The 27,539-nt window shown below is 36.4% G+C and overlaps 1 protein-coding gene across 1 annotated transcript; it reads right to left on the bottom strand.

Annotated features, from left to right (window-relative positions):
• Nucleotides 1-1,013: 1,013 nt before the first annotated feature.
• LOC128859312 (uncharacterized) lies at nucleotides 1,014-27,539 on the bottom strand. Its single transcript, XM_054096215.1, has 10 exons — nucleotides 27,413-27,539; nucleotides 26,921-27,243; nucleotides 26,472-26,625; nucleotides 23,660-24,015; nucleotides 15,007-15,139; nucleotides 7,084-7,264; nucleotides 6,797-7,030; nucleotides 3,517-3,889; nucleotides 3,322-3,453; nucleotides 1,014-1,261 (listed from the first exon to the last, which is right to left on the bottom strand). Exons 1-10 carry the CDS (start codon nucleotides 27,456-27,458, stop codon nucleotides 1,037-1,039), a joined length of 2,157 nt encoding a protein of 718 aa, XP_053952190.1. The 5' UTR covers nucleotides 27,459-27,539; the 3' UTR covers nucleotides 1,014-1,036.

The raw sequence follows: 27,539 nt of genomic DNA, 5'->3' as shown, positions 1-27,539 counted from the left end.
TGGCATATTAGTTTTATTTATGGCGGCTTTAAAAATTCGCCTCGGGAAAAAATTTTCAAAGAAAGAAAACCCCTTTTATTAAATCATATGAGAACAGTAGTTCAATAAGTAAAGTAAACTTTGCCAAAGAAGTTACTTCGTGGAATCTCGAACTAGAATAATTGAGAATCACTGTTCGTAGTCTACTGCATAACAGGTGCTATGCGTACAAATTTCACGCCAGGAAATGAAGATTTTCTAGAACTCACACCACTTCACATTCCCATCCCATTCTGAGAGAGGAGGACTATCTTACGAATAACCAAAGCTACCACTGGCGTTCATCAAAATCGAAACCTGGTAGCAATCTCAACTCTTTTCAGATTACATCAAAATTGTTGCTGGAATGTCTTGTTAAACTGAATATATTAGGCCAGAACAATCAGGCTAAAATAGGAACACATAGGAATTACTGGGAACCAAATGGCAGCCAGGAAAAGGGCGGTCTCTCTATTTATAAACCCATACCCATTTTATGGCTTAAGAAAGGAAAGTTCCCCTCTCTTATTCAGGAAGTAGAAGAAGATCAGATTGGTGCCCCGTAGATTGCTATCAAAATCGATGAATGGTAGCTTTAATCTAAACTGATTTAAATATTGTATGGAATTAAACATAAATTATTTCAAAATAATCACATAAATTCTAACAGGGCATTGTATGATACAATAGATTAAATTAAGATCTTACTAAGTTGGGAATATACTCTTGCGGTGGGAGGAAGATGAAACTGGCTAATCTGAGCTGGCATCGTGTCGAGCACTGAGGCATTAGTAGGGCAAATACCTAGGTAGACATACTATATTTTCCCAGAGGAGGAAGTTAGGCTCAGAAAAATACGCTGAATCCATGAATAGTGCCACAATTGATCGTTCAGGTTGCAAATCGCACTAAATTGCCTCATTATAATAATATTTAATAAATGTAATTTTAGTGGAATACTACTTTATTTAATAATTTAATTTATTTATTGATTACGGAGATTAGCGATATATAGCATCTATCTCTTTCTATAAATATCCAGCAATTTCAATTTATTCAAATGGTATATAATCAGCTCCAATATGAAAACTTTGGTTGCAATCAAGCAACCAAAAAGTAGAGCAAAAACGGCCCCTGAAATATTTTCTAAAGTTAAATTTTGTGGTGGTAATTTTTTTATGTTCCCAGATGCTAAATCCAGTAAAATTTCCTGTGATTGACGGTCCAAGTACTTTGCCACACTCTGAAATTTAATATATTGTATATTATATAAGAAGTTCAAATTTCTTGAAATATATTTTGATCAAAACACTGTTGGACAATTAAAGAGTGATGAAATTATGTTAGCATGAAAATATTATACTATATTATATTTCCTAAGATGATGGAAAAAGGGAAGATGGAAGTCAACTTTGAGAATATTTTTGTTTTTAAACAAATAATAAAGAAAAATATAACATACATAGGAGATCAGTAAGTTTGTTGAATGAAAAACGAGGAGTGTACAATTATATATGGAATTATTTTTTATATTGATAATATTGAACTTATCTTCATTTCTAAGCGATCCAGTAGATAAAACGATGTAAAACAAAAAATTATACTTTTTCTCTAAAATCCCCTTTGAGACTAATATACATATATAATATATATATAATTGGCGGGTACTCCCTGTTTTTGGGTGTTTGGCCGAGCTGGTCCTCGTAGTTGTGGCGTGCGTGGCTCCACATATGGAGGGACCTACAGTTTCAAGACGACTCCGAACGGCAGATATTTTTTTATGAGGAGCTTTTACATGGCAAAAATACACTCGGAGGTTTCCCATTGCTTGCCGAGGGGCGACCACTATTAGAAAAAACTATTTTCTTCATTTTGGTCTTTCACCGTTATTCGAACCTACGTTCTCTCTCTGAAATCCGAGTGATAGTCACGCACCAACCATTCGGCTACGGCGGCCGCCTTTGAGACACTTCTCAGAAAACTAATTATTACTAAGGAAAAGAAAAAAACATTGACCAAGGGCTTTAAATAGGTGAAAATAATCACCCTAACTTTTTAATATTCAGTAAACCTTTTCCTCGAAGCGATTTATATTTTTATTTTTGGTGATTAAGTCCTTCAAACTCTTCTCATGCAAATGCAGAATATCTCAAGCCAATTTTAACCTTCTTTCTTCTCTTATGGCACCTTTCGGCAACATTTGGAGATAAAGCATAGCAAATATGTTTACGGATAGCTCAAAGTTGGACGGATGGGTTGGCGAGGGAGTATTCTGCAAAAAACTATCCATCAGGCTCAAGTTTAGGCTACCAGCTCACTATAGTGTTTTTCAAGCGAAGGTAGCCGCAATTAAAGAAGCGTGGATTGGTTGCTTGCCTGTGCAATTACTACTCTGACAGCCAAGCGGCAATTAGGACTTTGAGCTCCTTGTTTGGGCGTCCAAAATTATTCGGAGAATGCTTAATTTCTCTCTCGACTGCATTCAAATACTTCGATTTTAGGCTCATGTCCCCGGTCACAGTGACATAGCGGACTCTCGAGACAGTGTAATCACAAAATGAGAGGATTGGGTTTCCCTTGAGAACCTGTGGCCTGCTCCTGGAAAGATGAGCCGCGCGTGAAACTGTGAACACTGGGTGAGTGCAAAAACGTGCAAAGTCACAAGATCCTTCGGGGGCTCTCGAGGTAACCTCTGAGACTAACAAAGCCGCAGCTCTCAAATTGAGTGAGACTTGGGATTGTTTCACGTCTCTTCTCAAGTCCTGTTTAAAGGTCGAGGTGGAATCATCTCAGCACCTTCTGCTCAGCTGCTCTCCAGATATTTGGGCTCTAATTTCTTTGCTACACCTGCGGATATAGCAGGTTTAAACATTACGCACCTGGTGAAGTTCATCAGCAGCTTGTTAACGCAGTATAATTAGTCGCCGTTCGGTCACCATCCTCCTTCTTCTTTCTTCACCCTCTATCGGTTTTTGTTTGGTTTTTGAGTGTTTGGCTTTTTAGCCAATTATTTCGCAAATGAGCCCTAGTGTAATATTCTTTGCTTAGTGAAGAACATCTTCAGGGCAAGAACCTTGAGTTTCTTCATAGTTGGTTTTTTCTCTCTAATCGACTTATACAATGATGATAAACTGATTTGATTGAAGGTTGGTATTTTCGCCTAAAGTGCTAGGTATAGTCGGCAAGTGGTGCTAACTTAACTTAACTATTTTTGTTATTTGCTTATTGAGTAATAAAATATTGCAATATAATAAAATAAAGTTTTACCCAAATTATGTAGATCTTTTCTTTTTCCTTTCTTACCTCTCTTTCCCAGTGTACAAATAGACCCGTCTCTATGCAGGCGCGTATATGTTTGTCAAAAAGTGGCATAAGCGGCCAACCTCTTATGGAGACTGCGCGTGTCCAGTCGAAAAATAGATCATCCTTTATCACCTGAAAGTATTATACCAAAAAATATTATTGATTTTCGCGTGTAGCAAGAACGAAAGAATTTACTATTTTCGTTTCCATTGCAGGTGGAGTTATATAATCACCAAAGGCGAACGAACCGCTCATTAGACGCTCGATACCCACACCATAGTCCGATCGAAAGCTTGCATTGTAGAGAAAACCATAGCTTTGAACCTCGAATTTCTTCGTCATTATTTGTTCCAGTACGATATCTGAACCTTCTATTGATTGCACCCATACAATGGATGGTGCGCCCCAAGTCCAATCGGTTGTGGACCATTTCCGCAAAGTGTCCATAGCTTCGGTGAAAAGTGGTATAGTTAGTAGAGATTTTAGTTGACCACTGTAGGTGTTCTCCAATGTGATGGTAGCACAGAGAATCGTTGCAAGAAATAAACGAGCGGCAAATGTGCGTAAACTGTTTGAGGGGTGAATTAAAGTAATATATTAGATGTTATTTGTAGGGACTAAAATTAGAGACTAGTGGATTGGGTGAGGGAGCGGCCAGGCTGAAGTTAAGAAATTGTTAACCAAATTTTAAATATTGTACAGATAAAAAAAGAAAAATCAGCACACGCTGTCGATTTTTGGAATACATTATCGTGCTAGTCCCATTCTAGCCACACTAGGGCGGATAAGGTTAGGTAGAGTACTACACTTAGACACACATTAAGACAGGTACTTGTATGAATATAACAATCCATGACATCTATAAATTAAAAAAAAGGAAGCAATGTTACCCATTTAGTATCCTTCAAAATGCTTTCAATTTCAACTTGAATTAAAATTGAGTCCCGTATAGTTTCCTATCATATAGTGCTCAGTTGAGAACTCCACCAATTACCATAGTCGTTCTTGACATTTCGATTTTCTCTAATCCATCCTTGGTGAGTAGAGCCTTGCGACAATACATATACCGATGCCGACCGAGTAAAACAACCTGTCCAAGAGCAGTCCGTAGAAAGCCAACCGCGCCCGTAAATTCTATTCGTCAGTGGAAACCAACTGCAAGAGGCTCTACCTAGCAAATTTATCGGACATGCAATTTCGTGAAACGTCGTTTTGATCTAGTACCTAGATGAATGTGATAGGTAATACCTCGCTTGGATTTGTATGTTCAAAAGAAAACGAGATCTGTGGATTATTCTCTTCGCAACTTCTACCTTTACCAAAAGCGGCAAACGCTTGTTCTTACTAGAATTAGGTCCTAAAAATGATAACAAAGCATAGTATAGTATCCAGTTATAGTTCGTAAGGCTTCTCCATCAATGTTTAAGAGTATATTTGATGCCCTTCTGGAGGGAGTCCTGGAGTCTACATCCAGTGTCCTGTCCCCCATTCTTTGGTAAATTCCTTCATATGGACTTTGGTGAAAAAGTTCTGGTGCGCGAGACTTCGGGATAGCGCCTAATTTCGCCAGATTTTCCACCTGCTTGTTCATAATCTTCATGTTCAGGTATCCATTCTTCTTTGCTCCCGGAGTATTGAAGACAGTGAAGCATTCCTTAACAATTTTGGATATTATTGTGTGAGACTGCAATGCAAAAAAGCTGCTTGAGCGTCCGACAAAATGCAGATGCATTTCGAAGTCGTTGTCTGCCACAGGTTTCTATGCCATAGATTTCCGCTTGAATAACCGCAAATTGGTACCGATCTTTTAAAGTCTGGCCCGAAGACAGCCGCATCAGCCCTCGCTTCCATCCTCAAACTTCGACCCATCTATGTATCAGATTTCGGGGTAAGGTTCAATGAATGGACTACTTCTTCCAAAGTTCGCGATCTAGAATATTTATTTTGAAGTCTCCATGTCCCCTCTGAAATTTACAGTCTTTTTGTCAGGATTATTACTAAGTCAAGTGATCTTAAGGCAGCTTTCAAAGCCTACAAAGCGTTACCAACAAATACCTTCGGGTTAAATGTAAATTTTTTTGGCCTAACACTATCCGAAATGCGGCAAATGGCGATGGACCGGGCATACTCTCAGAAAGAACAGAGAAAGCATACAGCGTTGGAATGGAACTCCTCAGAACAGAGACAACCCAGTCGTCGACAAAATACCAGGAGGAGTTCTAACCTTAGTGATTTAGAAGCAGTTAACCAAACGTGGAATGTCGCAAAGAGAACAACAGTTAATAAAATAAAATATATGTAAATGTTTTGTCGAAGCCCTATGTTTCCAAGTGGAACAATAAAGGAATATCAAAGTCATGCCATCTCATGTCCAAATCATTGAAAAAAATCGAATGGTACGCTCCAATCGATATGTCTAGTTCCTAAGCAACTTCTCTAACGGTGATTCGACAATTGGCCATTTTCTTCACTTCATCAATTTTTTCGTCTGTTGTTGAAGTGCTCGGCCATCCGGCACGCTTTTCGTCGTTCACATCTCCTCGACCTTCTAAGAATATTTGTAACACCGACGTTGCTTTGGTCCAAAGTAGCTTCTTCGTATGACTCAGTCAATATTCGGAATGCATCCGCGCATTTAATGTCGTTTTTCATACAAAATTTTATACAGGTTCTTTGATCCATCTTTTTGAATAGGTAAAAATCGAAGACGAGCCGAAACACGTGTAAGCAAAGTAGCTGTCAACAATTAACTGAACATTCAAAGTGGCCGAGCTCGTCGGCATAAGTGAGAGACATGAGTACCAACATATCGCCACTAAAAAATCGAATTTCGAATATACGTAATCTGCGAAAATTCAAAATAAAATTCGCCATACTTTTCGAACACACCTCGTATATATTATATATAATTGGCGCGTATACCTTTTTTTGTGGCAAGCGTCGTGATGTTGTTCCACAAATGGATGGACCTATAGTTTCCAGCCAACTCCGAATAGCAGATATTTTTTATGAGGAGCTTTTTCATGGCAGAAATACACTCGGATGTTTGCCATTGCCTGCTGTTAGAAAAAACCCAAAAACACGTGGGCAGACGAAAAAGGCCCATAGTATATACCCATAACAGCATCCAAGTGAGGTTTCTGTTAAGCCCCAAAATGTTGCTGCCTTAGAAAAACTGATCCTTGCGCTTCCTATGGTCATGCTGCTTTTTAATATCCATCATATTCCCACATATATCACCAACTATCAACTTTTTTTGGGAATCTCGTCCACATAAAACACAAATAAGAGCTTTTGATATCTTTAGCATATCATTTAATATTAAGAATCAATGCCAGTTTGCTGGCAAAGAGCTATGGATGCGAATGTAGTTTGCATGATCCCCATTAAAAAATCTTCAATATATGTACGACCAACTTAGATCCGGAAGATTTCCATTCATTAATTAATTAAAAAAAACAAACAACTAGCCCACCTTGTCGGTCCCGACGGCTGTTGTATGAATACTGCAAACATATCTAATAGCGCCTGCCCTAATCTAGTCGTATGATGGAATTTCCGCGTTTGGTGCCAACGCCAATTCTCTAATCCGAAGGCGGTAAATTGGATAAAGTACATCACTATGGCACAAAGCACCATAGCCATGATTAGAAAAAGCCAAAGTTGGCCGCTAAATGGCATTATGCATGCACGCCAAGCCGGGAATTGTCTGAAAAATATAAGAGACGTTAATTTTTCCATTAAAAATTATTTATTACTTACGCCGGTGCTGGCCCCAATATAGCGGCAGCCGAGCGTGCGATGGTGAAGGATGTTTCAGTGATGTTATTGTACCAGTTGTAAACGCAGCCGATAGCTACTTCAACGTTTTGTGTATAAACACCACCCATCATACCCTCTGAGCTCTCGTTCTCATATATGTAGCCCCAGTTATAACCGCCATCTGGAGAAGACATGTAAGAAAGCAGTTTTAAAAAATATTACGAACCGAACGTTCTGATCTTCTAATTGATGTTATCATACCAGAAATGGGCGATGTAATCCACGGTGTGGATTGGATGATGGGTAAGTGAAGCTGTACGAACTTTGAAAGTCTACACTTTTAGAAGGAAGGATGCTATCAAAGAGGCCTTTTTTGAGGTTCTCGAGAAAACGTTAACAAAAAATTGAAAAACGTTTAATTAAGTGTATTGAGTTAAGAGTAGACTATTTCCAAAAGTTAAAGATTTTTTCACTACTGAGTTGTTCTTTCCAGTTCAAAGGCTTGATGATTAGTCTTCGTTAAACTGGCTAAGTGAGTGAGGCAATGATTGTTGGAAAGTCCGGCGGTTTATTGATTATAGTTTTGCTACGTTGATTCCTGAGATACATCCTTCACATAAGAAGGAATAACTTTTTATATAAACAACTTTATTTATAGTCCTATCAGTAAGAATAGTAAGGATTAAAGGGCCGAACTACATTTACGATCTTTTTCCGAAAGGGTCAATCATCAACCCACGTGACTTTTATTGAAGGAAACAAAAAAATGAGTAATTTTTCTATATACAAAATTTGATGCAATGTAAATTTACCAAAAGTCAAATTGGGTTTTCATGACAAGCCGTTTCTTACCTCACAATCTTCCACAAATTATGCATCTTCTCTTTCTCTCTTCATCACTTCCCATTCACTATGCATTTCACACTATGAGCGCAAGACAGTGTTGTCTTGAATCTGCAGGAAATATTAATGAGTAAGGCTGATATTGTCACACTGTAACACTGGCAATGGGTATGGAAGTACGTATTCACAAAGATCCCTTAAGGCAAGATATATGTAGGTTTTGTATGTTGTAGAGCCTACCTGCCTCTATAGTCAAGGAAGAAGTATATTTGTGGCTAGAGGACAACCGAAATTCGACTTCATCTTCTTCAGCCCTAAAAACCAAAGTTTGGTCCATCTCTGCTGAAGACCAAAAGTTTCACTTTGATGCTACGTTTTTGATTTGATTTCATTTCATTTTATTTAAGTCTATGATTACAATAACCTTAGAGACAAGATAAATCTTAAATCTTAGATGCTAGAACAAAAGAGAGCTTTTACGAATAATGGGACGTAATTGTCGAATGGAAAAGAGATCTTGGCAGAGCAAAATCTATGTTACGTAGTCTGTATATAATATTTAATTCACTAAGAGCCCTCCTATATAGTCAACGTTAAAGTAAAGGGATTTCCTATAAGAGGTGTTATTCCCATAAAAGATCAATGGTTTCGTTGCTTGTGTAGCACGCAGCGCCGTCTTGTTGAAAATAAACGTTGTCCAGATCAATACCATCCAATTCCGACCATAAAAAATCGTTAATCATCTCTCGATAGCGCAATCCATTCACCGTAACTGTTGCTCCAGCTTCATTTTCGAAAAAGTAAAGACCAATGACTCCGCCGGACCGTAAACCGCAACAAACAGTCACACGTTGAGGATAGAGAGGCTTTTCAACAATAACCTTCGGATTTTCTGATCCAGATCCGATAATTTTGCTTGTTGTTGAGGCCACCGAGGTGGAAATGGGCCTCATCACTCAAGATGATTTTTCGATGGAGTTTCGGATCATTTTCATACATTTCAACGACCCAATCAGCAAAGACAGGACTTCGTTGATGATCGGGCGGCTTGAGTTCTTGTGTCAACTGGACTTTATAAGCCTTAAGACCCAAATCTTTATGCAAAATACGGTGTAATGACGTTTGTGGAATGGAAAATTCCAAAGAACGTAGAGGATTGGACAAACCTGGGCTTTCTTCAACACTTTATTTACACATAACAGCAATATTTTCGGCTGTTCTTGAGCGACGTACACGGGGTTTCTTCTTCACACCACTAACTTATCTCAACAGCTCGCGTTTTGTCACCAATTTCTGTATTGCGGTCCGACAAGGTGCTTCACGATGACGCAAAAATGTTCGAGTTTTACGAACCGTTTCTGCCAAATTTTCACCATTTTTATAGTGAATTTTAATAATTTCAACTAGTATGTAACCCCCGAAAATCGGGTGGGCTTTTATCCCACGGAAAGTAAACAGCATATGTGACACTTTTATATATTAAAAGTTATGATGATTAGAAAAGTGTGTATTTTTATTCATATGTAATATGTAAGAACTTATGCATATAACATTTTAAAAATTTTTTCAGTTAAATCAGTAATTTTTTTTTAAATTACTTCATTATAAACTACATTCAACGTCAAGTTTTCGTTATTGCCCATTTGAACTCGTATATTTTCCCAGGATCTAACCCGGCTTAACGCAATATAAAGTTGGCCGCGAGCAAAGCAATCCTCCTTTAAATGAAGCCCCACCCTTGATAATGTTTGCCCCTGGGCCTTATTTATTGTTATGGCGAAGGCTATTAAATATAATGGGAAATTGGCGGCGCTTCAACGTAAAACGAAGTGTGGTTTCGCTCGGCTGCAAATTTATACGAGGCAATAGAAATCGCCTTCCCTGAGCCTCTCCGCATAACACTTCCGCGTGCAAACAATTCGAATGCATTTGTTTTATGATAAGTCGTGTACCATTCACCAATCCTTCTGCTGGGCTTAAATTGCGAATCAACATTATCACTGTTCCAATTTTCAATTGAAGCTTATGCGGCGGAGTTCCACTAAAATTGAGGGAGTGTAAAAATTCCACAGGGAATCTCACATGATCTTGTGAATCTTGTGAAGCAATCGTATCAGCGCTGAGATATGTGCGCTCTTGACCAGGTAGCATATCGACTATACTCGAGTTTATGATGGCACATTGATCATTTTTTGGACATAATATGGCTCGGTCTTTTAAATTATCGATTTCTGTTATTCCATTCCATTCCGTTGGAAAACCCAGTCAATGAGGTTTCCGTTTTTTAAAAGAATTTGATCAGGAATTTTTACTCTTGATGCATTGTCTTGCCCTTCGCTGTGTCCTATGCGCAAATGGAAATTACAATAGTCGGGTTCTTGACTAAGCATTTTGATTGTGAGCTTAAATGATTTAAAAAATTTCCACAAAGAGCAACGCTTTAAACAATTACCAACTATGCCAGTTCGCGTACTTCTCGGTACCACAGTATGTAACCGGTAACCATACAATTCTGTGCTCATTAGAAAGAGAGCTAAACAAAGCAAACGTACTCATATATATGCGTATATTTGTGTGTCATCCCGCTTTGCATAGACATAGCTGTTATCAATATGAAGATTTTGATAACTTTACACGCAAATATTTCATGAACAAATTAATCAATTTTAATTTTTATAATTTTCCGGAAATATGCTCATCAAAACCTTTCTTTTGATATATATTTCATATCTGTACATATTGTAGTTTAGTCAGAATAAGCGCCATGTTTTAAAATAATACTATAGATGCATTGTTTAAGCGTGTATCGTTCCATTTTTATTAATGGCATAGACATAATCAAAAAATGACATCTCCAAAAGTGACATCTACCGAAATAGCGGGCTATTCAAAAAAACACCTGTTATTGGAAAACCCTTTAGTTTGATTTGACTCTTTTGAGAGTGAATGTACGGTGAAAGAGTAAAATTTTTTGAAGTCAATCTATTCAAGAACCTCGGCACAATCAACAGAATCACAAATAACATCAATACTAAAGGGTACGTCTATTAGCAAGAAACCTTGGATTTATTAGCAAGTACCGAGCACTGTGGGGTGGTAATGGATCAGAGAAATTAGGAAGGTAACAATGACAGAAATCGGGAGCCGAAATTTCAGGTGAGAGAAAGTGCAATCGAGTGCCGCTAACTGTCTCTTTTTATATTATGTTGCGTTTGTCCCTTAAAAGCCGACCAGGCTGTGATGCCACCCTTAAAGTTGTTTGTTCAAAATTTTGAAATCCAAATTTTCGTTAATCGTGCTTAGCTGGCAGCCTGATTGCCTTTCCCATATACCCAGTAGCGGTGTCGTCCTACATTAACTTTATTTATTTATTTATTGAATTACATTTTAAATAAATTATTATATAAAATTAGGTTATAGCTCTAGCTACCAGTGATATTGGCTACCTATTGCGAGTGTCGACTTAACGAGTGCCAAGCGATTATCGAATTGTGAGTGCCGAATTGTCGTTCAGTTATCAACTGCGAATAGTAGTTTGCCACTCATCTTTCTGCAAATTCTAAGTAATTAAGTTTGAAAATTATTAAAAAAGTAACATAATTATATGTTTGTGGGTATTACATATATAAAGTTGTAAGCTAAGGTAAGTGAAATTAAAATATGTATAATCGGCAGAAGCCCATTCTGCTGCCAGTCGACTTTCGCAACAGGGGTGTTAATTAAGTGGATGTTGTATGCTTCGCGTTAAGTTTAGTGCTACAGTTAATATATAATATTTCGATCTCCGTGCGACTCTATTCATAAAATTATGCCTGAATAGAGGAAATATGAAGGAAGTGATCCTCATTAATGCTGCCTACGAACGAAGCACTTGAAGACTCGCTGAAACTACATAGCTGACAGGCGACTGCTGTTATATTTTATTCATAACGTTCGCGGTGGACACTATTTGTGACACATAGGCAGGGCACAAACATACTAAAGGAGAGCACATCCACAAAGATTCAAATTAAAACAAAAAATTAAAGACAAACGAAATTTTTGCTTTAATGATGATGCACTAGGGCAGAATTACTTAATTGCAACTTCATTGTTAGACAAATGGAAGCAAGGTCACTTAATGCAATAATTATAATTATGTTAGTAGTCTCGATCTCGATTTCGTTCTTCCTAGATCTCTATTTTTATAAAGGGTAGTTAAATTTCAAGGGCTGTGAACCACACCTAAATGTCAACGATATCGTTGGACTTCTTTCTTTGGGGTTATTTGAATGAAAAGGTGTACGTCGATAAGCCAGCAACAATTCAAGAGCTACAGGATGAGATAATTCGGCACATTAATGGCATAGAACCTCAATTGTGCCTCTACGTCATCGAATATTTGGGCCATCGGATGGAGGTGTGCCGCCGAGGCGCGGCGGTTATTTGGCCGATATTTTGTTCTATACGTAATTGAGCCATACCAATATTATCATAATAAGGAGAAATGACAATAATTTCTTAGAAAAATTGTATTTTACTCAAAATCAACACCGGCTCTTGAAACTTAACCACCCTTTATAAGGTGGAATTAAATAATTTCTAAGTCTTATTTTTCAATAACATATTTAAGTCCTTTTGTACTTCTACTGTCTAAGGTCTTTTGTAACCATATTGATATTTATTTTGTAACATTATTGATATTTAATTACATCTATAAATGATAATTAAATACAAACAAAAAAAAACACCGCGATTTTCAACCTGCTTTAAATTTACTTTTTAGTTTTTCCTTACTATTTTATTCCTTTTTATTGGGCGGTAACGGCGTAATAAATGCGCAATCTACGATGCCATCTGCTGTTAGTATCCATAGTCTCTCCTACCTCAGTCCGAGCTTCATCTGCACGAGCTACCTCCCGAAAAACTTAGCAACCTTTCCGGAGATCGGGTGGAAGTATGTCTCGGGCTAACGAAGCGGGACGAGTTCCTTTCCTTCCCTAAACAGGCTAAACAGAAAGTTGGGCGTGAGGATAACTACCTACTCCGCACAAAAAAAAAAATAATTTGAGACCCTAGGGAAGTCACGGTCAAACCCAGACTCTCACGTCAACAATGATGTTGATTAATCGTTATAAAACTACGTAACCAAAAATTTTTTTTAAATTCTGATTAAAAGGTTTAAAATCTCGATGAAAATTTGTGGAATTCTTGAAAATTTTGTACGAAGTTTGACACTTTGAGTTATGCGATTTTCATACACAACGAACCATGTTGCCAAAAAGAAGAAAGTTTCTCTCAAAGACATTAGCAGCCTTGTTTGGCTTTTGATGTTTGCTGGTACTTGACATTTTCATCAAAATTTTGCTACTACTGGTGATGCAACATTGAATTTCCAACATGCACCTGAAACTAAGCTTCAAAGTGCCGAATGGAAGGCCCCAGACGAGTCACCACCACCACCAAAAAAATCGCACTTATGAACTACATAATTTGGGTGAAGCTAACGACAGTATGCGACAGAAAAACTAAGATTTAGAAATAAATTTCTATAGTTTTTAAACATTGCTCGGCTCAAGGGTTTCAGTTGGTTATTCATTAGAGTAAATTGAAAAGTATGGTACTTATAAAGTATAGTCAAAAACAATTACCCACAATTTTACATCGACTGTTAAAGAAAGTGTGGGCTATGGAGTAAATACCTAAAGAATGTAAAGAAGGAGTTATAGTTACAATACATAAGCCTGAGTATATACAAGAACTGGAGAGGCATCACTCTCTTAAATAGTATTTAGTAAATTCGATGCTTTATCATTTTGAACACCTTGCTAAGGACAGAGCAAAATGGCTTCAGGCCACAAAGATGCTGCATTGACCATGTCAATACCCTCAGAAGCATCATCGAACAGTTGGCTGAATGTCACTATCCTTTGTTCCTTCTGTTTGTGGACTTTGAGAGGCTTGTGAAATTCGGGAAGCACTACCAAATAGCGGCGTTCCTGGTAAAATAATGTCCCTCATCGGAGAACCCTATACGCATGCAGAGTGCAGCGCCTATTTTAAAGGAAATGGTAATGAGTAATTTGAAATAGCGAAAGGCGTACGCCAAAGCTGTGTGTTGTAACCTCTGTTTCCATATAGATTCGGAATGGAGCTGAGGGCGACGTCCCGGGTGGAATTCAGTGGAATCCCTACCAAAAGTTGAGCGGCCTGAACTATGCAGATGATATTTGTTGAGCTTAAAAGTGAGCTTAAACGTGAGTATGGCAAAAACAAAACGTATGCGCATGGATACACCGCTGACAGGATCTTTAACCATTCGATAGAGTGACAGCATTAAGTTAATCGCTGATCGTGTGATAACGCAGGACTCCAATGCTCTACCTCGGAAGACTAAAATCAGAGTCATGAATACAAGCATCAAATCTGTTCTACTGTATGGATCAGAAACATGGAAACTGGAAATCAAAAATATAAAATAGAGCTGGATTCGCCGCACGATCGTAAAGACAACAGCAACATATTATATTAAAAATGGATTTTGAGAATGGAATGGGAAAAGAGGTCTTGATTGCCCAAAGATGGTGTGGGTGAGGCTGGTACGCACTGAGAGCAATCAATTTGGTTAATGGAGTTAAATTAGGAACTGTGCGTATGACAGAAGCCGTTGGAAGGCACTAGTTTTCGCCAAGGTTTCGCCCCACTCATCTAACACCCTGCTCCCTCTGGACCCAACCTGAGCTAGACGAAGATGACCGGTGATTCCACTACACTGACAGGGCAAAGTTACTGCTACAACAACAAAAACAACTAGTTTTCGCCCTATGCTCCAATTAAGATCGGCGCATTTTCTAAATTTATGCCTGCACTTTTTAAATCTTACTGTTTGCGTACTTTTAAATATTAAATAAATTGAGCGGAAATGCTAAAAATGATATCCCTATCTACCGAAAGCTCTGGTCATACGTCTAAATAACATCCGATATAGCCTTATATATTTACGCCTATAGTTGAATAGTTATGCAAGAATGAGAAGAAAAGAATTTTTCACTAAAAGAAAATTCAATGCACATTTTTAAGTTATTAATTGTTGATACTTACAATTCTCCACACTCAGTCGGCAATTACGCGAGTCACAGAATGACTTCATAAGCTCTGCTTCTGAGCCCAAGAACGATACAGTGCGGCTGAAAGCACTTGAATTCAATGCGTCAACTTCGCCCGTACCATCTGGCTAATAAACAAGAATATACCCAGTTTCAATAATACAATAAACGAGTTTCAATGTACGTTTGTATGTGTGGATTATATTTATAAGATCGGCTGTAGGTTTAGAAATCACATTTTGATAATGTCTAATGAGCCACAGAAAGTCTATTGACCAAAATTATTTAGGTCACCACAATAACTCCCGAGCTGAAATTCATTTAATTAAATTAGCAATTAAATTTGTAATATGCAAGCAATGTAGGTTAATCGAGTTGTTGGCATAACCAGACCTCAGAGTGAATGCGTTAGGATGTTTGTACTTCGACACTTACATATATACGTACGGGCAAGTGAAACGTTTATTTTGAAAATTATGTAAATCTACTTTTTCCTTTTTTGCTATTTGAAATTATTAACTGTTTAGGCCATGATTCCATGATAAAGTGTTCCGTAAAGTTTGAACATTGATTTCGGTTTAAGGGGTTAGGGGTAGTCAGAATTTTCAAAAAATCGATTTTGTTTTTTTTTGCATTTTCTTAAAGTATAATGTTTTAAAAATATTGTGTAAAAATTTGAAGTGAATCCGACAAATACTTTTCAAGTTATTCAACAATTAACAAAGGGCGCTCGGCCGCTCCGGAGCCGATAGCAAAACTTTAAATGCGTTTTTCTCAAAACTATGTTTTTCAAACTGGTGAACACTGTAACTTAAAAACCGCTACGTAGATTTCAATAAAATTTATACCGCTTTTGAAAAACATAAAAAACTTGTTCCTGATCGAAGGATTTTTTTTTTCAAAAATTTCGATTTTTTTTTAACAACTAACTGTTGGTTTTTTTTTCTAAAATCTGGAAAAAATTTTCTGAGGCCGCCATTTGTTCATTTTGAAAAAACAAAAAAAAGCTTCGATCCGGCTCGAGATTATCTATCAATAAAAATAATTTTCTCATCCGATTGGTTTTAGATGAATCTGCAAGGACTTGTGATGTTCACCGCAAGGGACTTCTGGAGAAACGGGCTTCACACAAACAGCGATAACTTTTGCAATTATAAATCTTTTTTTTTGAAATTTTGGTGAAGTCAAGTTAAAACATGATGTTTTTATGCTATGTTTTTATTTTTGTTAAATAAATTAATTAAGGAGGAAAAAAGAAATTCGTGAAAATCATCATTTTTTCGGGCCTCTGACTACCCCTAACCCCTTAAGTTTATTTCCTTTCTGAAAAGGTAGTGAACAATTTAAAAAAGGTCGATGTAAACTATATAATAATTTTATGTTATTTTATGAATGGTATTTGATTATTTATATTTTAAACTTAACCATTCCCATTTCAAAGATTTCTGAAACTTTCGGTACGTTTCATGGAAGCTTTGACAACCTATGTACCCTAAGTTCAAAATGTACCGGGAATGTTTAATTGAAACGAATTGCGCGCGTTCGAACCGGTTCATATTTTTTGCTTATGTGTTCGGACCAGTCAATAAAGAATATTTTTTATCCGTTTTGAAGCGTCTGAGAGATGCTGTACGTCGCAAACGGCCGGAAATGTGGACAAACAATTCATGGACTTTGCGGGATGATAACGCGCCATCGCAGCGAGCGCAAATTGTGTTGGATTATTTAACCAAACACCAAGTAAATACCATTGTGCAAGCACCGTATGTATCTCATATTACCCCGTGCGATTTATTTTTGGTTTTCGTTTCCCAAGTTGAAGTTATCACTTCGTGGAATGAGATTTGAGTCGATAGAGGAGATCAAAGAGAATGCGACGAAGAAGCTGAAGGCCATCCCTTCGTCGGCCTACCAGGCGTGCATAGAGGACTGGATTAAACGTTGGCTCATGTGTGTTGCTTCAGACGTCATATTTTCAGGGTCATATTTTGAAGGAGATAAAATAAATTTGCCTGAAATTTAACTCTCTTTCGTTTTTATTTCTGATCAAAGGGTATATCTTAAGAACTAAAAAAAAATTTCCCTCAAAAAGAAAATACTTTTTTTTCTGTTACCAGAAAATCTATGTTACGCGTTTAAAATAAAAACTGTTATAAAAAATAAAATCTGTTATTAGAGAAAAGCGTCAAAAAAAGAATGTTCCTTCTCGGCATGCTAATTTAATGTTACTGTTGATTCTTATGCAAAATAATTAATATGTATGGACACGCAAACATAAATTGTTTGTGCTGTCTTTCTGAAAATGTTTTGTTAAGTGTTTAATAAGTGACAAATATTTATTATACATTAAATATTTCGTAAATTATAAACTTAAAAAATCGAAACCCATCAAATATTGCATTATTAAATACAGAGGGTGGGAGTTACGGTGCTTGGTGTGTTGAAATATTGTCGGAATATAGTTTTTGTTAGTTCCTACCAGTCGTAAAAATATAATGGTTTCGAAGGTAACGATTTCGACTCTGTTCTATGTACAAATTATAAAATATTTATATCTTAACAAAAGAATTTACAATAATTTTTTAAGCTTAGCAAAGCTAGCAATCGTAGTCATCTCCAAGGCGGTCCATTAGAAAAGAAGTCCCATTAACCAATTCTAATGGGATGAAGGTAAACTTCACACTTCATTGCTATTTACTGTTAACTGCTCTGTTCGCTCTCCGAGCAGTTGTCTTACACTTGCATAGTAACTGCATGGGATGCTTTAGAGTCGTATGAGTGTGATGTTCGCTAGTTGGACAGCAGAGAGTATGATTGTTTACGTAGATTGCCAGCAGTTATTTCTGCTTAACTTACATACATAAGTCGAATTTCAGTTACACCGAAAAGTGCCGCCAATGATTTCTTCAAAATTTAAAAAAATAATAATAAAACTATCGAATATGTCGTCCCCTTAGTATTAAAATAGCCTATACATTTTTTGATGTTTTGAGAAAATGAATTTCAAACTTTTTGTCGAAATTAGCTCTCATTCAAATCTCGTTATGTCTATAAATATTTATTATTTTTTGACTGACGTTTGACCCATTTTGTGGAACTAGAATTTGACAAAATTTTGACCACATATAAAATCGACGATGGAGAATCCAAAAATTAGAAAAAAAAATAATAGCCTATGAGCACTATGAGGCTATTGTTATACTAAGGGGACGATATAATATAAATTCGGTGGCCAAATAGAAGAGGGAAAATGGATATTTTGAGGATGTAAAAATCTAAAATACCTGGAAGATGTTTATAAAAGATAATTTGCAGAGAGTGGAGAGCAGGCATATGAAATAAAATATGATACGGGAGTTGACCGTGGAGTAATTGAAATCGGAAACGAATTCCGGCTAATAAGAAATCAGCAATGTTAGGAATTAAAGAAAATCAAAAATCAATTGGAACTCAAGAAATAAAAGTAAAGAAATAATTTAAATTAAACATTATATTATGGAAATTGTAGTAAATATTAACATGAGTTTAGTTTTTCGGAGAATCTCAATGGAAGGAAGGTTGCAGCTATGGTTGCCAAATGTGTTTTGTTCCATTAAGGTGGACGTGCTTGGTATTTCAAATTCTAGTACTGTTGCACCGCCACTTTTTCTCAATTAGCCAGTACGCCACATTCAAGATGGCATAGACTTCCGTAAGGAATACCGTGGCCATCTGTCCGGTGGCATAATAAATACAGTCGAACTTCGATAACTCGAACTATGACATGCCACAAAAAAAAATCGAGCTATCAAGATTTCGAGTTATCAAATATAATATACATATGTACATACATACATAAAAATCCATAAACAAAATAAAACCTGATGGAAAAATAAAACAATCCATAAAACTCAAGAGTTAGCAAACAATTTTATTGATAAAACAGTACATGCTTCAAATTATGTATAGTTGCTATATAATATTGCATGTGTATATTTTAAAATTATATATATGTACATAATTAAGAACATTGTTTGAATAGATGTATAGCTTTCATTCGTTTAAAGTAAAAAAGTCAGTTATTTGGGATTGACGAGAGGATTTTTTATTATGATCTTCAAAAAAAGCTTCAATATTATTTAAACCATTGTACAGAGAATCGGTTGTATGTTCATTGGTTTTTAAATATGACCACAAAATCTTGAACAAATTTGCAACTAGCTCGTTTGAAACTGGTTGCAGCATATCATCTTGCAAGCCATCTCCTATATCACTTTCGCTATCATGCTCAAATTCGGATTTAGATCCCAATAGCTCCACAATATCTTTATCTGTGGGAAACTCTGAAGTAATAATATCGTCATCCACATGCATAAAATCATTAAAGGTGACACCTTCTGTACCTTTGACATTTTGCCAAGCTTCATATTCATGCCGAAGTCGGCTTTTCAAAAACAATTAGAGATGATTTCAGGCTTAATATCGCTATTCCATGCATTAGTTATTTCATCAACACAGTCCATCAATGTAATGTTAAGATTTTTGTTTACTTCAAAGCATTTTATAGTATTTTTTAAAATTCTGCGACGATAATGACATTTTAAATTTTGTATGACACCTTGATCGAGTGGTTGTAATTTTGATGTCATATTCGGGGGAAAAAATGCAAGTTTGATAAACTTTAATCTCTGTTGGATGTCTTTAGGATGGGTTGGGCAATTGTCAATAATATAAAAAGTAGAAAATAAAAAAAAAATAGAATTAAATAAAATATTTATTATTTTTTGACTGACGTTTTGACCCACTTTGTGGAACTAGAATTTGACAAAATTTTGACCACATATAAAATCGACGATGGAGAATCCAAAAATTCAATAAAAAAATAATAGCCTATGAGCACATAGGCTATTGTTATACTAAGGGAACGAAGTAAAGAAGCCATTCTTCAAAAAAGGCTCCCGTCATTCACGCCTTTGAATTTGCTTTATAGTCGAGAGGTAACCATTTAACACCTCTAAAACAGCGGGTTTGATTACTTTTACCTATCAAGAGTAATTTCAATTTTTCTGATCCATCCATGTTTGCGGCAATCATCAAAGTAACTCTCTGTTTACTGTGCTTTCCTCGATGGCATTTCTGGTTTTTAAAAGTTAAGGTGTTATCTGGAAGACATTTGAAGAATAAGCCCGTCTCGTCTGCATTGAATACGTTCCGTGCTTAATAACCTTCTAATAAATGAGATAAACCATCACGTTGCCGTTTCATACAGTCTTCTTCGCTTACATCATTACTCTCACCACACGCCTTTTTATGACATATACCAGATCTTAGAAAAAAAAACTTTAGGTGCCAGCTTGCACATTTATTTTATGAATGCACATACCTTCGTTTCCAATTATCGAGCCAACCAGTGCTTGCCTTGAAATTCGGTTGTTTTCATTTTTGACTAAATTCCAGTGCTTTTTCTTTAAGTAATCCTCCGGATATAGGCAAATTCCGTGTTCTTGCCGATTTAAACCATTCTAAAACTGCTTTGTCCACATTTACGTATGTTGGCTTTTTTAGTCTCTTTGAACTCCCACTTGCACCACCACTTTCGATTGCAGTAATAACCGTTTGTTTATTTTTTAAAATAGTTGACATTTGATTTGCCGGAATAACATACTTTACACCAAATCTTTTTTTCGCGCACCCATTTCTACTTCCTTTATTAGTTTAAATTTTTCATCAATAGATAAAGTTTTTAAACAACGTTTTGATGACATGTCAACAGAGTTTATTTTCGCGTAAGAACTACTAATAAAATACCTGTGGACTTAAACAGTGCAGCGACCCAACTGCTGACATCTGTTTGTTATATAATAAGGGAATTCCCTCGGAAATTCGACTTATCAAAGCTGGCGCCAAATATTCTGTTCGAGTTATCAAGATATTCGAGTTATCAAGTAAACATTACACACAATTCTCACTCTAAACGCCATTGCCAAGCAATTTGATTCGAGATATCGAAGTTCGACTTATTGAGGTTCGACTGTAGTTGTTTAAAATCAAATATTGCAAATATCAAATAATATATAATACACAAAAATAATTTTCAACGCCAACTGTATCTTCTTTACAAAAGAAAAATGCATACTAAATTGTATGTAAATTTTATTGGCTGCCTAATATAATATAAAGAATATGATGTGCGTTAAACTGAGCATATTTGGCATTCAATACTACCTACTTTTCATAATAAAGTGTGTTATAGAAAGTCGTTTATAGGCTGTTAGTAATATTCTAAAAAAAATTGCCTCTATCAGGTATCTAAGCGTTTCTAAACAAACTATCTTCTAAACAAACTATCCTACATACAAGGTGGCTGATGAAAGCCGCTACCAAAAAAAAAATTGAATAACCTTTTTTCTTTTTAAGTTATCTGTTCCATTTTTGTTTTAATTTGCAGATTGATCTTTAAAATTTATTAAAATGGATAACTGGGACACGCAAACAAGAATTTGGATAGTCCGCCGCTATCACGTACTGGAGTCCGTAGTTTTGGTACAGAGAGAGTACAGGCGGATGTTTGGCGGCGATCCCCCGAGCAGATGGACCATAATGAGACTGGTGAATAATTTTGCTGAGCAAGGAACAGTCGCAAGAAGGCCTTATCATCGAAACCCACCAGTTCGGACGGAGGAAACGATCGCTGCTGTAGCTGCAGCTATACAAAGCAATCCAAGGGTTTCAACAAGAAGCTTATCTGCCCAACTTGGTGTCAGCCGACAGTCTTTGCAAACAATAATGCACAAAAATTTAGACTTATTTCCCTACAAAATTCAAATGGTTAACAAACTGAATGCAGCAGATTTGCCGATTCGCTTGGAATTTTGCCAGAAGATCCTGCAAATGGTGGAAGAAGACCAAAACATGTTAAACTGCCTTTTCATGTCTGATGAGGCCCATTTCGATTTAAACGGCAATGTGAACAAACAAAATTGTCGAATATGGAGTACTTCTAACCCACAGATACTCCACGAGACGGAATTGCATCCTCTTCGCGTGACAGTGTGGTGTGCGGTTTCTTCACGCTGTATTGTCGGGCCTTATTTTTTTGAAGAAAATGGTCACACCGTTACGGTTACTGGAGACCGTTATTTGAAAATGCTGAAAGAATTTTTCTATCCAGAACTACGCCGAAAGAGAATTCCTTTCAACTCTGTGTGGTTTCAACAAGATGGGGCAACGTCTCACATAGCCCAGACTGTTATGACAGAGTTGCGACGAAAATTTCCCAATAAACTGATTTCAAGAAACTCCGAATTTCGTTGGCCCCCCAGGTCGCCTGACCTTACTGCACCTGACTTTTTCTTGTGGGGTTTATGTAAACAAGAAGTTTATAAAACAAAGCCAACAAATTTGGATGAACTAAAACAATCCATTCGGGCAACAATTGCGGCTATTCCTGTCGCAACTCTCAAAGCAGCAATGAACAACTTTTTACTAAGATGCCGCACTTGTGTCAACGAGCATGGGGGGGCATTTAAATTCAATTATTTTTAAAACTAGTTAAGCTACATTTAATAAAATTTAATGACCTTCAACTTGAAAAAAAATAAATGAATTCCATACACTAAAAAAAAAGTTATTTGAGTTTCTTAATGTAGCAAAATTCATCAGCCACCCTGTATAACACTCGATTTTAAAACGCGTGCCAGAATCGTATAGGCCAACGATATCGGAATTCCAAATTTCACGCGATGACCTTAACTGAAATTCGCTCGACGCACATGTCAATCGTCTAGAATATTTAATTAATTTTTTTAATTCTGACTTGAGCTGCCTGAATTGGATAGATTTAAGCTATTTACTTTATGTATATTAGATAAACAATACAAATTTAACTGATGTTTACTTTGACAAACACAAACTTTGCTTCTCCAGAGAGCGTCAACATTGAAGCAAAAACACAAGCAACTTTCTCTATATCAGGAACAAAAATCCTCTCGCGTTCGCCATATATGTACATAAAAAGAAAATGCATTATACCAAAACGTCCACTGAATGTGATTGCTGAATGTTTTAAAAATGGACTCACCTCACTTTAAAAGTAAACGTTTCAAATACGCGTACGTATGTAAGTAAGTAATCGCAAGAGTAAATCCGCTCAACAGCATAAACGAAATAAATACATAATCTAATAATAAACAAGTTGGGGCAAATAGCTACAAGCGCTTACACATGTTCGCAGGATCTGGCACTTACCAACACACATACATACACACACACGCCCATACACGTAGAACATCTGTATAGTCTTGTTAAGTCAACAATTGAGTGTGAACAAAAGTTTTTGACTTGTCATTGTTTTGCTGTGCAGTGCTGTGTTGTTTTTACTACTGGTATTACTGCTGCTCTTATCTCGCACTACATTGCACAAACAATCTCGGCAAACAACTTAACAACACTTTCTCCATACACCCCTTAGAATCGCCCACTGTCATGTGTTTACTGTTTAATTTCCACGTTATTGCCGCCCATTTACAATCTACGCCAAGGAATACCATATATTCCCTCCGCACTAGACTAGACTAACACAAACACACATATATACTGCTCGTACGTTTGCATTGCATTGAAGACTCGATGGATGGCCAGATATATAAACTTAACTGTAAATTACATACCACATAATTAGTCACCACATATGGAATGTAGGTAATGGAACCGACCCGAAGTGTACGCCCTCTCATATTGCTAACTTTGTTTGGGAAAAGTTCGGCATTCTGGGAAAAAGTTCCGTTTGGTAAGAATTCGTCCAGCAGCATTGCATCTAAATTTCCATTGGTACCAACAAACTTTTGTGTCCACAGTTGAAAGTTGAGGTCGTGGTGAGTATACAAAGGTGTTATTTGAATAGAGGGGTAGCGCTTGCTGCGTGCTCTGGTTGCATTTGTATTGGGAATGTTTGTGACCGTACTTTCATGTGACTTCTTTGTTTTGTTTTGGGTTTCCGGTATGACCATCAGATGGTGAGGGTAAACTGGAAGAGAATTGTAGAAATTGCGATTTACTGCGATGAAGAGTAATGCATTAATAGTTCAGGTTTAATATTGAAGGTGCTGCTTCTTATTTTTTTTAATAGTTGTAGACATTGCAGAATTTTTGTTAATTAATGGAACTTAAAAAATGTTATATATGTAAGCTAATTATTATGTATTCATTTAAGCCTAATTTGCATAGAGATACTTGAGACTTAAATACTAAACATACATTAAATAAATTTTATCCAAACAAATTTGCTTAATTTTAATTGTATTACAAATTTCGTATAAAATAAATCTAAGTCCAAAAAATTTAAGAAAAAGTCAAATTCTAAGTAGCGAAGTATAGAGTTTTCCAATAAGAGGTGTTATTTTGATAAAAAAAACGTACTAATTTTTAATATTTATTTTTATAATTTATATTTTTTTGGTTTTCTAAAACTTCAAAGATTTTCTAAGTGTGACCTATCCATCACCACCGTCTGCGTTTGATTTGACATAGGACGGGTTCCTCATGCGGTATTTGTCGCTGATGGTATTCGGTCAAAATAGTCTACTGTTGATGCGAAGGAGTTTGTTGGCGAAAGATTGTAGCCTCTGTGTTAGGGTGTTAGAGACCAGCCATGTTTCACATCTCACAACAATACTGACTCCACACATCAGCTGAATATCCGCAGTTTAGAGTGCCTGGAGATTTGCAAATTCGCCCAAACGCCGCCCTTGCTTTGTTTAGCATGACATAAAAAAGATATCGTCTACTCACATCTAGGCACCACTTTTGATAGGTCCTTGCATTACAAAAGTTTTGCAAATTTTTTTTTTTAATTTGAGTAAAAAATAATAATTTTTTTAGAATTTGAGTAAAATAATAATTAAGCAAATTTTTGTTTATTAGTTTGTTAATTTGAGTAAAAAATATTTTATTTTCAATTTGAATAAAAGGCTAATAAAAAATTTTGTTATTTATTTATTTTTTAATTTGAGTAAAAAAATAAATAATTTAAAGTGCTGCAGGCGTATGAGTAACTTTGGTTTAATATTCACTGAAAGGCGCAGCGGCCGAAAAGGTAAGTCCAGGTAAGCAAATAAATTTTTATCGAAGTAATTGATTTTTTAGTTATCTGTTTTGTATACAAATCAAAGTTAAAAGAAAAAGTTATTTCTTCAAATTTTGTACACATTTTTTTAATTTGAAAAAAAAGCAAATTTTTTCGTAAATTTTTTTAAAAACTGTTTTAATATACTAATATAACATAAAATAACTAACTAAAAAATTATTGGGGACCACATCCATTTTTGCACGAAACTGCTGACTGCAATTTAGAAAGGTTTTCCAATTGGTTATAAAGGAGAGAAAGATTTATACTTTGAATTATTTTTTTAGCGCGATAAAAAAGGTTCAGAGCAATACCATAGCTTATGCACCAGATCCTTCCACGTTGTACAGAATGAAAAGGTGTAGCCGTAGGTCGAGTGTGGGCCGTTAAACGCTCTCAGCAATTTCGAAGGAATCAGCTGATTTCCTAACCTGATAAACTGAGAGTTTGAGAAGAGTCGGCAGAATTTCCCGATGACGTGACAGTCAAAGTTACACTCACACTTTTGCTTCGAATGGCCAAATCTTGTAATTTATCATTCTTGGGTCTTCCATCGTTAGTAGTCGGGAAATAATACAAGCGCGATTCAACCTGAAATTTCCACGTCTCTAATCTGAGGGTTAGAATTTACTATGCCAGTAAGTAGTCAAATATTCTGTACAAATTTTCTAATTGCACTTCGTTAGACTAAAATTTGATAGGCTATAAAACTACATACTTCAAATTTTTTAGAAATTTTAATGAAAGCCTCAAAAAGAAAGAACAGCATGGAGAAAATAGGCAAAATCTTCAGAGAAAAAATGATCAAAAATCAACGAAAATTTTGAGGGACTTCAAATTCGCACTTTGTTATACTAAAATTTCATAGACTATAAAACGGCAGACGACAATTTTTTTAAGAATTTCAAAATACGCAAAACCCTCAGATAAAAAATTCTTAAAAATCAGCGAAAATTTTGAGCGACTTCAAACTTGCATTTCGCTGCACTAAAACTTGATGGGGTTTCAAACTATGTCCCCATTTGCTTCCGAAAATTCTTATTAAAAAATTATGCCTTTATAAAATTTAATTTCTTGGGGTGTATTTCAACCAGAGTTGTAGTAAGTGTTGGGGTGATGTTTTTAGAAATGTAAGAAAAATCGTTGGCAGAGAAAAAATATAAGTAAGTCATAAATGCGCTCACACATTTCCCTGTGAAAAGTGGATATTATTTGCAAAAACTCGAGTTTTCCGCTTGCTTCTGTAATATGAGTTTCAAAGACACAAAAAAAAAAAATATCGAAATAGTTCTTCTTCTTAAAACTTTTATATGCCACTTTAAATGCATATGTGTGCATTCTCTGCAGCTTTCACTTACATTGCAATATTTCAGTAGACAGCAAATCCTGTGGATTTTCATGTTCGCACAAGAAAAGATAAAATTTATCCTTAAGGCGTAGCTCTGCGTTGCGTGTGGCATAGTAGCGGGCATGCACGAAGCGCACAGTGTCCGTTAGAATGGTGATGAAGCCCTGCAATAAAAAAACAAGTATTTAACGTAATACCGGAGAATAAATGTAAGTGAAAAGAAACGGAGAAGGAGAAACATAAGCAAAGCCATTACAAAGGCGAGTGGGTTTCCAAATATGCGCCTGCACGTCAAACATGCAAAAGCACGAGTAGGGCACCAGCGGATGATAGTGAAAGTGAAATTTACATGAATACATAAATGCATAAATGCATAATGGGTGACTGCATGTCACTGTCGAGTAAATGTTATTGCCGTCGTTAGCCTAAAGAAACGTGGGCTGAAGTTTGTTTACTTACCTCGGTGATAATGTCAACGGCGCGTAGCAAATGCAGCTGCAACTCATCGTCATAGCTAAAACTGTCGTCACATAGAGTGTTGCTGTTGCTGTTGCTGCTGCTGGGGCTGTCACTACTCGTCGCGCCTTCGTTGCAGTTGCTATTCTTGTCCAGTTGACTGACATCAATCCATTGCAGACCAATTACGCGTCCCTGCTGGGACAGATTGCGGAATGCCAGCTGAACTGCCTCAAGGTACTCTTGCTGCAAGGTGCTGCTGCCGCCCACTGTTTGCCCACCATGGATAATCAGCACAGAGGAGAATTGTGCGAAATACTTTTGTACTGCAAGAGAGGAAAAAATGGGTAAGCACCAAAATGGTAGTGGTGGCTAAGGAGTGAAGTGGGGTGACCGTGCTGATTGCTGGATTCAAGTTGTAGTACGTAAATTTTGTGTTAACAGCGAAGCAGTTATTTTCAGTAGTCGACTGACGGTGCTACGTAGTTAACTTACTTAAGAGCTGCAACAAAGTGGTGACGTGCGTATGTGGCGGCAACATTTCATCTGGCTAGTCTTGTTGGATATTTTATGGTTGTCTTCTGTTGCGCGCCTTTTATGAGTGCTCGTAACGGGTTTTATG

The sequence above is a fragment of the Anastrepha ludens genome, chromosome 2 (assembly GCF_028408465.1).
Source record: "Anastrepha ludens isolate Willacy chromosome 2, idAnaLude1.1, whole genome shotgun sequence".
Lineage (NCBI taxonomy): Eukaryota > Metazoa > Arthropoda > Insecta > Diptera > Tephritidae > Anastrepha > Anastrepha ludens.
The sequence above is the reverse complement of the archived record's forward strand: the minus strand, read 5'-3'. Positions and strand labels throughout refer to the sequence as shown.

What these genes read in the sequence shown, in the direction of transcription:
- LOC128859312 (XM_054096215.1), bottom strand. Translation starts at nt 27,458, where the DNA reads ATGTTGCCGCCACATACGCACGTCACCACTTTGTTGCAGCTCTTAA. An exon ending in CCGTTGACATTATCACCGAG is followed by an intron (nt 26,626 to 26,920) that starts GTAAGTAAACAA and finishes TTTTTATTGCAG; the next exon opens with GGCTTCATCACCATTCTAAC. An exon ending in TTGTACACTGGGAAAGAGAG is followed by an intron (nt 1,262 to 3,321) that starts GTAAGAAAGGAA and finishes ATTAAATTTCAG; the next exon opens with AGTGTGGCAAAGTACTTGGA.